The sequence below is a fragment of the Strix aluco genome, chromosome Z (genome assembly GCF_031877795.1).
Source record: "Strix aluco isolate bStrAlu1 chromosome Z, bStrAlu1.hap1, whole genome shotgun sequence".
NCBI classification, from domain to species: Eukaryota; Metazoa; Chordata; class Aves; order Strigiformes; family Strigidae; genus Strix; species Strix aluco.
This window is the reverse complement of record NC_133971.1, coordinates 64,639,808-64,652,345: the sequence shown is the minus strand read 5'-3', so window position 1 is coordinate 64,652,345 and position 12,538 is coordinate 64,639,808. Positions and strand designations below refer to the sequence as shown.

The following is a 12,538-nucleotide window of genomic DNA, read 5'->3' as shown; positions in this document are numbered from 1 at the left end:
ATACTGAACAGATGAACTATAAGAAAGGAACAGGAATTCTAGCAACAGGACACATCCTTCCAGTTCAGGAACTGGTTGTTTGCTATGTAGTATAGCTCACTCTCACCATGCTTTCATTAATCAATCTTCTGTTAATCTAACAGGATTAGATTCTAACAGGAGTTATCTTCTTTTAGCTCTTCTAATGGAAAGGTTTTCTTTAGCTGTACTTCTACTTCCTCAGAAATACCTACCAACAAAAAAAAGGCACTTTTGTTCCACACAGTAATACAAAGTAGATTACTGTATTTTTGGTGATTGTCCCAGAAGCCCACAATTCAAAACAAATTACACAAAACTTTCCAAAGATCAATTCAAAGAATTAAAGCGCACACAGATTATTTCTTGCATTCCTTATCACACACAGTATTCTGTGAGCAATATGAAGTTTCCATATCTGAAACTAGCCTTCAGTGCTGTTTTGGGTATGGAAAACCAATGTTTCCTAAGGTCAAAAGAACTCTATGAACATTACAGAAGACTTTTTCAGGAAGAAAACCTGAAAACCCTTACAATTATTAGTGGGAAAAATGAGACACAGATTCATCATGTGGATGGAGTCCAAGAGAGATATGCCAGTACATATAAATATCAGAAGGCAGTAGCCTAAATGGACAGGATTATAACCTGCTTTTAAATCCACTTTTTAAAAATAATACTGTTGTTGTAGTAATGGTAGTTTAAAGCACAGACCAAGTTTGTTGTGATATACAGTATATTTTTTATTAGCTCATCTGATGCAGTCTGGAGGGAAAAAATACAAGCTTCCAAATCCCAGGTCCGTTTCTAAGTTCCATTTCAGATATGCTGAATACGTTCGTAGTCTAAAAAGTCTATTTTCTCTAACTGCATGTACAAATAGTGTTCAATTCTCCTCTTAGGCACTGTTAATACTGTAGTAAATCAGTAACAACTTGGATTAAGAATGATGTCTCCTTACGACATATGCAAGTGGTTGCAGATTTTTTTAAAATAGTTCAGGTTACTAGAAGAGTAAATAAACTGCAAAATTCCCCCCCAGCAAATAAAATTGTAATGAATATAGAGATTATTCAGAGACTTCAAATGGAAGGTACAGATGTGGTTGTCTGTAACTGTGACACATTACTGGTTTGGGATGTTTAATGAAATGTTTATGCTGAAAACCTGCAAGGGGCTTGACAAATTTCCACTCCACATTTTAATGATAAGAGAAAGAAAAACCTCCAGTACTGAACATAAACTGAACTAAACTTTAATGGGGAAAAAAATGTGATGTCAACTAAAACCTGAATTGTAGAGAAGTGCCTGCTGACTCACTTTTCCCTTCCTTACCTGACTATCAAATTCCCTTCCTTCAGAGACCTGTTTCTAGGTCGGAGACAGTGCTATCCGACATATATAAACCCCATTCTTACACCCCTTCCCACAACATCTGAGTCAACAGCAGGAAAATAAGTATTCATTCTGTTTGCTTATCCCAGCAACATTGAATTCCTTGTTTTCTCTCTAAATTACTATTGTTCTAACACAGGAGAGTTTCAATAAAATAAATCTTTTCTAAAGACCCTTCAGAGAGCTTAATCCCATCCAAAGAAACCTTGGCCAAACTGGATCTAGTAGAGAGATTGGCTTGCTTCATCTTAACAAAATAAAGTCTGAAAGCTGATATACATGGTCTTATACACTTGAGGTAACCCCAAGGAAATAGGAAATGTTACTGATGCCAAGGATAACACTGGCTCAATACCAAATGAACATAAAACAGGACAGATATTGAGAGAAAATTTCTAATGATATAATTAACTGTGAAATAGACTTTGAATACAAGCAGAAGTGAACTCTGGTTTTAACAGAGAGCTTACCAAGTTCATGCAAGGTATCATAAATCATACAATTAATGTCATAACATATGACAGCTTATGAAAGTAGAAGACAGGACATAATGATCAAGAAAACTGATTTCTAGCCTCTGTTTGTAAATTACTTCAGGATTCAGGTCTCCTTTACAGAAAAGCAGGAAAGAGATGCTGCATTACCATTCATACCTTTCCAAAAGCTTCAGGACACAATGTGTTATATAAATAGCTTCAAATTACTTCAGATTTGAAATAAATCTGCAAGTGCATTAGGAAGATTTTGTATACACTTTAAATGTTAAATTTTAAATGTGTTGCACACCACTAAGGAAAATATGTCCACAGATTAGTAGAGAAGTATTTCCAAGGCCTTTGCTTAGACAGGATGTAGGGAGCTTTTGCTATGCCGTACTTCTGAAATTTCATAGATCACTGTTAATAGAGACTGGGAGTGATGTCAGTCAACAAGACCAAGTTATTAATTTGCTGAATATTCTATTTCACGGGAGTAGTCATGCTAATATCTTAGAACATTTTGTAGCTTCTGATGACTACTAGCCATCAATGCTGGCTCTTGTACTTTCATTATGACCAAAGGACTGCAGAAAAAGAGCTTGGAAGAGGGCAGTCACGAGGATTACTCACTTACTTAGGAGCCCAGCAAAATCTGTGATCACATAATGCAAGGTCTTTGTACTTAACGAAAAAAAGACAACTTCATTTTCTAACAAATGTTCTTTCCAGACAACAGATTACTAAACCAAACTGGATGCAGAAGAGATTCTACTGCAGAAAAATTCTACTGCAAAAGAGTCTTCAAGAGCTGTTGCAGATGTGAGTGGGAGGCAGAAAGATCAAACAAGACAAAACTAATAAGGAAAGCTAAGACAAGAGTCTATAGGCTACCACAGAGACTTGACAGAAGTTCAGTTCAAAATCTATGAAATGAGATTCCAACTATTAGAAATATACCGTTTATTTCAAGTTTAGTGTTAAAGAAACAAATGAAGCACCTAATTGCTATGCTTTAAAACTATGTTCATTAGAGGAGCTTTATAGTACTCTAACCTTGAGAACACTGCCCACATATCTTCAAATAGCTTTAAAAATTGTATTAGCTTTATCTTTCTCATGCTGCCAGTATATAGTACTTCTAAGTTAATGAAACTTAAAGAGAGATAACAACTTGGCAAATTATTTCACGTACTTGAAAAATAATAATGGATTGCATAACATATTTAAAATCCTTCCACTTATTTGTGTGAACATGTATCTCTTCCAGTTTTAACATGACAAATACTCATTATTTTTCTTCAAGTACCTAGCTGTCCAACCGATTCATTTGATAATTTCAATTTTTCTTCATGTTTCTCTTCAGCCAGCTAGCAAAAAAAAAAAAAAACCAAACCCAAAAAACCCCATAACCTCACAGAGCAACGTGTTTAGACATGTCAGGTCCTAGAAAGTATGCACATAAAAGAAATAGAGTAGTTCTATAGTTAATAGTTAATGGTTATGTAAAGTATACAGTATATAAACAGTTAATGATTCCACAAATAATTTATTTCCAAAACTTAAAACTCCTTTAACTTTATGATGGTTTTGTAAGGATTTAAAAATGAGAGTTTGTTTTAGAAATTAAGTATATTAATCTACCATTCCTGCTTTAAGATACTGAACAGGATAGAAGGGGTATAACAAAATGCTATGCTCTAACTGTATATTTAAAGGACAGAAAAGGGGAACAATTAATGTCTCAGGCTGCAAACACAGCAAATGTTGTGAAGTGTTGGAAAGACGGGAGATGACTCTGGAGAAATTATGTTAGCTCACAATGAAGAAAAATCACAATTGATAAAAGCTCGACCCTTCATACGTTTTGATTTTCCTTATAGTCTTTTAACTGGATTTTTCGTTATCCTGTAACTTTTTGTTTATTATAAAGTTAAAAAACAAACATCTAAAAATTAAAAAACTCACACACACACACACAAAAAAAGAAACAGAGAGACAAAGGTATCACTATTCCTCACCTTCCCAGTTGTCATTATACAACAGGTATGAGGCTTTGGAACTAGACGGCCAGCCGAATGAAGATGGACATGAGGACCCATCTGGTGAGTCACCCACCGCTTGTCCCTCAGCCCCATGACTTGCAATTTCTTCAGTTAAGAAGGAAAGGAGGGTAATTGTAGTGGGTAACTCTGTTCTGAGGGGTACAGAGGGGCCCATATGTCAACCAGACCCATACCACAGAGAGGTCTGCTGCCTCCCTGGGGCTCGGGTTAGAGACATTAAAAGGAGGGTTACTGCTCTGGTGCAGCCCTCTGATTACTACCCCTTGTTGGTTATCCCGGCAGGTGACGATGAGGTGGTAGAGAGAAGTCTTAAGTCACTCAAAAAGGACTTCAAGGCACTGGGGTGGCTAACTGAAGGCTCGGGAGCTCAGGTCGTGTTTTCATCAATCCCTCAAGTGGAAGGGAAAACCACTGAGAGAGGGTGGAAAACATCGGATTAACACGTGGCTCAGAGACTGGTGTCACCATCGGAATTTTGGGTTCTTTGATCATGGTGAGGTTTATAAAGCACCTGGTCTGCTGGTGACAAATGAGACAGGTGGGATGCAGCTGTCCCACAGGGGGAAAAGGATTCTGGGGCAGGAGTTAGCAGGGCTTATTGACAGGGCTTTAAACTAGATATGAGGGGGGACAGGGAGATAACTGGGCCTGTTAGGAATAAGCTCAAGGGAAGCATGCCAAAACTTGAAGGATGGTGGGCTGGTGAGGGCTCTCCCTCTGCCACTTCATCTGAGAGAAGGGAAAGATGTTTAGGAACCGTGGAAGCACCTGAGAAGGGTCTGGTAGGGAATGGGACCCACACTCACAAAAAGGTGTTGGATTCATTAGCTCATCTCAAGTGCATCTATACCAATGCACGCAGTATGAGCAACAAACAGGGGGAGCTTGAAGCCATGATGCAGTATGAGAACTGTGACATAGTAGCTGTAACAGAAATGTGGTGGGATGCCTCACACGACTGGAGTGCTGCAATCGATGCCTACAAGCTCTTCAGGAGGGATAGACAGGGAAGGAGAGGTAGTGGAGTGGTGCTGTATGTTAGAGAATGCTATGAGAGCTCAGAAATCAAGTATAGTGGTAACAGGGTTGAGAGTGTTTGGATTAGGTTAAGGGCCAATAAAGCAGATCTTGCTATGGGAGGCTGCTATAGACCTCCCAACCAAAGCAGTGAGGTGGATGAAGCTTTCTATAAACAGTTGGGAGAAATCTCGCGGTCACTTGCCGTTGTTCTTGTGGGGGACTTTAACCTCCTGGATATCTGCTGGGATCACAACACAGCAGAGAGGGAACAATCCAGGAGGTTCCTGGAATGTGTGGAGGAAAACTTCCTCACACAGCTGGTGAGTGAGCCGACCAGGGGAGGTGCCCTCCTGGACCTGCTTCTTGTGAACAGGGAAGAGCTTGTGGGGGAGGTAAAGGTTGGAGGCCGTCTAGGGTGCAGTGATCATGAGATGATTGAGTTTTCGATCCTTGGAGAAACAAAGAGAGGGGTTAGTAAAACTGCCACCTTAGACTTCCGGAGGGCAAACTTTGAGCTGTTCAAAAGACTGATTAACAAAATCCCTTGGGAGGCTGCCTTGAAGGACGTGGGAGTCCAGGAAGGCTGGACATACTTCAAGAGAGAAGTCTTAAAGGCAGAGGAGCAGGCTGTTCCCGTATGCCGAAAAACAAGCAGGCGGGGAAGGAGACCGGCCTGGCTAAACAGGGACCTTTGGCTGGATCTCAAGAACAAAAGGAGAATCTATGACCTTTGGAAGAGGGGCCAGGTCTCTCATGAAGACTATAAAGATGTAGTGAAGTTATGCAGGGAGAACATTAGGAGAGCCAAAGCGCAGCTAGAGCTCAACTTGGCTACAGCTGTTAAAGATAATAAAAAATGTTTCTATAAATTCATTAACAGCAAAAGGAGGATTAGGGAAAATCTCCCTCCCTTATTTGATGCAGAGGGAAACGTGGTAGCCAAGGATAAGGAAAAGGCTGAGGTGCTCAACGCCTACTTTGCCTCAGTCTTTAGCAGTGGAACTGGCCGTTCCCTGGACACCCAGCCTCATGAGCTGGGAGATGGGGAGGGGAAGCAGAATGAGGTCAGCACAATTAAAGAGGAAGTGGTCAGAGACCTGCTACACCACTTGGATGCACACAAGTCTGTGGGACTGGATGGGTTACACCCAAGGGTGCTGAGGGAGTTGACAGATGTGCTCGCCAAGCCACCTTCCACTATTTACCTGAAGTCATGGCTAACTGGGGAGGTCCCATTGGACTGGAGGGTGGCAAATGTGACACCCATCTACAAGAGAGGCAGAAAGGAGGATCCAGGAAACTATAGACCTGTCAATCTGACCTCGGTGCCAGGGAAGGTCATGGAGCAGGTCATCTCAAGTGCCATTAAAAGTCATATAATGGACAACCAGGGGATCAGGCCTAGTCAGCGTGGGTTTATGAAAGGCAGGTCCTGCCTGACAAACCTGATCTCCTTCTATGGCAAGATGAGCCGACTATTGGACAAGGGAAAAGCTGTGGATATTATCTACCTGGATTTTCAAAAAACATTCGACACAGTTCCCCATAGGATTCTCATAGAAAAACTGGCTGCCCATGGCCTGGATGAGCGAACAGTCTGCTGGGTCAAGCACTGGCTGGCTGGACGGTCCCACAGAGTGGTGGTCAATGGAGTTAAATCCAGGTGGTGGCCGGTCACAAGTGGTGTTCCTCAGGGCTCGGTGTTGGGACCATCTCTGACCATTTATGATCTTGATAAGGACATAGAGTGTATCATCAGTAAATTCACAGATGACACCAAGTTAAGCAGGAGTGTTGATCTGCATGAGGATAAGGAGGCTCTACAGAGAGACTTGGATAGATTGGATCGGTGGGCCAACGTCAACGGGATGAGCTTCAACAAGGCCAAGTGCCAGGTCCTGCACTTGGGCCACAACAACCCCATGCATCACTACAGGCTTGGGGAGGTGTGGCTGGAGAGCTGTGTGGAAGAGAAGGATCTGGGGGTTCTAATTGACAAGCAGCTGAACATGAGCCAGCAGTGTGCCCAGGTGCCAAGAAAGCCAACAGCATCCTGGCTTGTATTAGAAATAGTGTGACCAGCAGAAGTAGGGAGGTGATAGTCCCCCTACACTCTGCACTGGTGAGGCCACACCTGGAGTATTGTGTCCAGTTTTGGGCACCTCAATACGAGGGAGATATCAAGGTGCTGGAGCGAGTGCAGAGAAGGGTAACGAAGCTGGTGAAGGGCCTGGAGAACAAATCCTATGAGGAGCGATTGAAGGAGCTGGGACTGTTTAGTTTGAGGAGGAGAAGGCTGAGGGGAGACCTCATCACTCTCTACAACTACCTGAAAGGACATTGTTGGTGCTGGTCTCTTCTCACAGGTGATTAGTGACAGAACAAGAGGGAATGGTTTTAAACTGCAACAGGGGAGGTTTAGACTGGACATTAGGAAAAAATTTTTCACAGAAAGAGTGGTCAGACAGTGCAATAGGCTGCCCAGGGAGGTGGTGGAGTCACCATCCCTGGATGTGTTTAAGGGTCGTTTAGATGAGATGTTGGTGGATATGGTGTAGGGGAGAACTTTGTAGAGTAGGGCTGATGGTTGGACTCAATGATCCCAAGGGTCTTTTCCAACCTGAATGATTCTATGATTCTATGATTCTATTCTGGTTTCACATCACAGTCAGCAGTGGTCACTGGGATACCAGCCATGCCCTCTTTAATTCAAGAACATTCTCTTTGCTGAGGTATGCATGGATAGTGCACTTCTACATTACTTAAACATCAGAAAATTTTCAGGAGAAAAGAAAAATCTAATGTCTTGTGGATTGTGGTCACTGACTTTTTTTATTCTTTGGTCAGCAACTTGAGATATTAATGCACATTGTTATTCTGCTGGAAAACAAGGCTGATTAGCACTCTCTTCAAATTATCAGAACACTGCTTAAGGAGGAGGTTATTCTGGAAAATCATAAAATAAGGACTTGGATTAGAAAAGAATTTTCAGATTAATTAATTTGAATCATTGGCACCATTTCTGAAGAGATGAGTCATTTCAATAAAATTAACTGAAACAGAAATAAATCACCAATTATTTTTTTGAAATCACAAAATGAAATTATGGTAGAGGCAAAGGCAGAATGTTCAAAGACATAATAGTTGCACTGCATACAACTTTGGTACATTTTCACAAATGTCATTGTGTTCTCCTAAACATTTTGTTAAATTAAAAGAGGATACAGTTCTTTTTTGCTTAATTTTATACAGGTACTTGGAAGATGTAATTTATAGTTATGTATATATAAAAGCTGTTTATGATCATAAATGTGTAAATTAATTTATTAAAATGCTTAACCAGGTAAAATAATGTATGATGCAACATTTAGGATTAAAACACAATAGGGCAACCTGCAGGTCATAAATGGATGGAAGTTGCCAGCATTAGCAAGATGAATTTTAGTTTATACTGGGCTATGGATGTTTGTTTCATATTCATTGTGACACATTTAGCACAAGCATTTGAGGATAGAAAGTCAGTTGGGTTTGCTATGCAACAGATTAAATCCATTCCATCTATATTATTCTATACATCTTGAATTAATTCCAATGAATTTTAGGCATTTAGCTTAGCCTAAACATCTTGGTGTCTCTCTATCATCAACAGATAGATACAGAAACATACCGGAAACTAGCCAGATCAAAAGTTAATTCAGTTAACCTGAGTCAGCTATACTTGGTAATTACAACAGGTTCAGCATACTTTGTACTTGATACCATGTAGATAGACCACCACACCACTTACTGCCAAGGGAAAAGAAGTCTTTTCAAGTTGATGTTATCACAATTTCAGAGAGGAATGTCACTTTAACAAAACTAGCTTTGTTGTCTGGAATAGCTTTCTAGTTGGAACAAAAGGTACAACCTCAGCTGCTAACCTAGACCACACTGCTTCCAAATTTAAAATACAGTTTATATTGTCTCAAAACAAGCACATTCCACAAGTCAAAACAGTGCTAAAACATGGCCTACAAAAGTTGAGACCTCTGATATACTTATGTGCCAAGTTTTGAAATTTCTGGAAAGACACTGAACAGCAATCCTGGTTTTCTAAAGCCACATTGTGAAACTCTGTGAAATAGTATTTTTTCACCCAGTAACACTGAATCAGTTTTTAGTCTCAAAATCTTTTCTTTTAATACTATAACGTCTTCCTGATTCAAGCCATTTGGTTTTTTTGCAGTCTACAGATCACTAAATATTTTAAGAACCTCACATAAAAAGAAGGGCAGGGAGACAGGTTCAGTACAGTTTTATTTCCCTTTTAACATAACCACAATAAGAACAATAAAAGTGCATATCACTTACAGACGAATAGCCATCATTTTGGTTTCACTTACCAGTGGCTGGCTGCAAAGGTAACGGCAAAGTTCTCCAATGTACTGGATGACAGTCACATTGTACTTTTTGCAGTCACTCCAAAACTGACTGGCTGAAAACTTCTTTTTTAACACACAGGTTGCACCTTTAGGGAAACAGTAGAAAAGGAAATGAAGCATTTTCTCTATATGACAGCTTAGCTAGCTATGGTCACTATTTCTACAAAATAGAACATAAGAGGAACTCAGAACAGCCTCATTCAGAGACCTATATGGTATTTAAGCTGTTTTGTTAGAAGACATGTTCAAACCTGGTAGACAAAGAAGGGAGATGAACCTGGCCTCCTCCTTGGTGAGACAGTAAACCAATAGATAAGAGGTTATAAACAAGAAGACAGCTTCTCTTTGTTGGTAGGGTAACGTTATTCCAAAGAGTTTAACTGAAAATATCTAGAAAAGTCAGCCTGAATTAGCAAATAATTTGGGTATCACTGAAACCTCATTTTTCACAAAGAAAGTATTCATCGATGCAGAGTCAGAGAGAATAATCCATAATCCAATGATCTTTCCCTTGCTCTGACTTCTCCTTGATGCTTCAGGAAACAGGAAATATTTGCTACCAAGTTCCAAACAGATCTATTATAAGAGAGTTATTGAGGATACCTATCTTGTCTCAGTAAAATATGTATTTGATTGTCAGTGCCAAAACAGGACAAAGATGAATTTTTACTATAATTGTATTTGTCAGTCTTTTTAAGTTCCCCAAAATACATCTTTGTTCTATTCCACTGTACAATGCTTAGTCTGTACATATACTATACACACTGCCAAAATATTACATGACCCTAATTTCCATTTTACCTAAATATGAGAAAATAAAAACATTTGTGACACAAATGACTATAATTAATTCTTCTCCAGTACCACAAAGATAGCTTGTAAGAGATCCTTTGCTATTACAATACCCCTCCATCCCCAAAATAATGAAATATAAAGCTATTCCAAAAAGACTATTCATTTGATTTCAGCAAATCACTAGTTTCCCTAATGGCAGTGAACCTAAGTGTATTTTACACATTTTTATAATAAATAATTATCTATTAACAACACAATTAAATGAAATGAGCCCTACCCAATTCAACACATCCACCAATACCAAGAAGAGATGCTGCACTGTGATAAAGAGGCAGAGTAATATAAATGATGTCTTCTGCAGTAGCACCAAAAGCCCACAGTCCAGCAGCTCCTTTAAGAACTTGTATGTGACTGATGACTGCGGCCTTTGGAAGACCTGCAATGAAAACACAAAACCGTGCATAAAGCTTCTCTTAAAGATAACTCTTTTTTTTTTTCCTGTATAAGGTCTCTAAAATCATAAAAGAATCAATTCTTTCTTCTGCAACCAAATTTTCAGTCATCTGTTTAGATGACAGTTAATAGACAACTGGCTGTTTAATACAGTATTGCATGCTTGTTCTGTACATATAAAGATATATGTCAGTTTGCAACCTCATTTGGTAGTTATTTAATTTGAAGGCAAGTCAATTCAAACAGGTGGAAACACGAAGAAACTCCATGGTTATCATGCTATCAAATTATATAGAGCCAACAAAGGGTCAAAAGCATTTACTGTACATATGGACTTCCTTTACATAGAAAGGATCACATGAGATCTCTTTCAGGCAAGAGTCATAGTGACTGTAACATAATTAAGAAAAGTATGGGATGTACATGAAGTAGATCATGTAGTGGGTGCTTATCTAGGATGTGTACATCTGAGTCTACCTATTTGTTTTATAACACTATGAAGACTATGTAGAATTAAAAAAAAAAAAAACAACCCAGCAAAACATCCACTCCAGTTAGGTTCTGCTTAATGAGTTTCCTCAGGTTTAGCACAGAATTTCTGTTCAGCAACATGCAGACTCACATGCAAGGGCTTCTTGGTATACTACTCTGTTACCCATTATTTTGAGTAGGTGATGTGTTCTTGCTTCATACATGTTCTCACATACACACATGAATTTCAGGTTGAGTCCTGATGATGAACAGTGAGAACTGCTAAAAGTTTCAAAAAGTTTAATGGTTTAGAAAGTTTTCTCACCTATTCTAGCAAAGTCACTGTTCATTTGAAGACTTAACTAGAGCTGTTAACTGGAAGTGTGATCTATGGAGATTCTGGCTACAATTCAGAGCTATTCCAAAACCCATCACAGTAAAGAAAAAAGGCAATAAAAGCCTATGTTGCCAATGAACTACTTATAACAAGAAGTGCTCTACAGAGTTTTTTCCTTCTACCTTCACCAACAGCTGACTACAGACCATGCAAGATACTTTTTACTTTTAACTAAGTTTACCAGTCATTGATTTTAGGAGCAACACTATGCTCATGCTTTATCAAAACGTATGAAAATGGTCAGTTACTTTAGATTTGAATTAGTTACTCCATACTCATCAGATTAAACAAATCTTATTCTTTTATTTACACAGTACATAAAATAAATCCAATGTAAATTAATGTAGTACATACAAGTGTTCAGAAATATTTCAAACTCTACGTAACTAAAATTTCAGACTTCACACAGATATTCTGAATGCAGTTATAGGAACAAAATCCTCCCACCTGGAGAATTCTGTAATATTTTTTGGCTAAAACTCCTTACTTTTAACCAGCAAGCCCAACAATATTTATATTTGTAGTATTACAAACATACCCGACCTCTTGACAGTATTTATATCTTCCCGATTTTTTTATTCTAGACTCAGATTTTTATTTCCTAATTTTTCCCCAGAACCTGAAGTAAATAAATAATTGTTTTTACAGGGGAACAAAGCCATAAAACAAATCTCCATTTTACATCTTCTCATGACTAAAACTGTTATATTCAGCCGAATGAGAATGCCAATCTGCTTAACATCATGCTGCTTTTCATGCCAGTGATCAGTTTTTTAAAGTCTTAGCTTCTTAGCTGCTGGAGCACTGGTAATAAATTCAGCCATCTGTTTCTAAACTAAAAGGCTAGTAACTTAATCGTATTTTCTGTCTCTACAGTAACCTGCATAGAACATGACTTAATGAAGAAAAAACAAATGCCTATTTGCTTGTTTGAAGATTGTTTTTAAACAAAGTTCTAGATACAATGTTAGCTATATTAGCTAGACAGTGGTATGTGATCACAAAACATTTATTATCGTTGCAAAA

At 38.8% G+C, this 12,538-nt stretch overlaps 1 protein-coding gene across 2 annotated transcripts in view; it reads right to left on the bottom strand.

Moving 5' to 3' along the window:
- SLC27A6 (solute carrier family 27 member 6) overlaps nt 1–12,538 on the bottom strand; it is a 43,635-nt gene that overhangs the window by 21,119 nt on the left and 9,978 nt on the right. For both annotated transcript variants that reach the window (XM_074812234.1, XM_074812235.1), the window contains exons 3-4: nt 10,469–10,627; nt 9,358–9,482 (exon numbers count right to left, since the gene is read on the bottom strand). In XM_074812234.1, the coding sequence (XP_074668335.1) occupies nt 9,358–9,482; nt 10,469–10,627 (284 nt within the window). The remainder of the gene's footprint in view (nt 1–9,357; nt 9,483–10,468; nt 10,628–12,538) is intronic.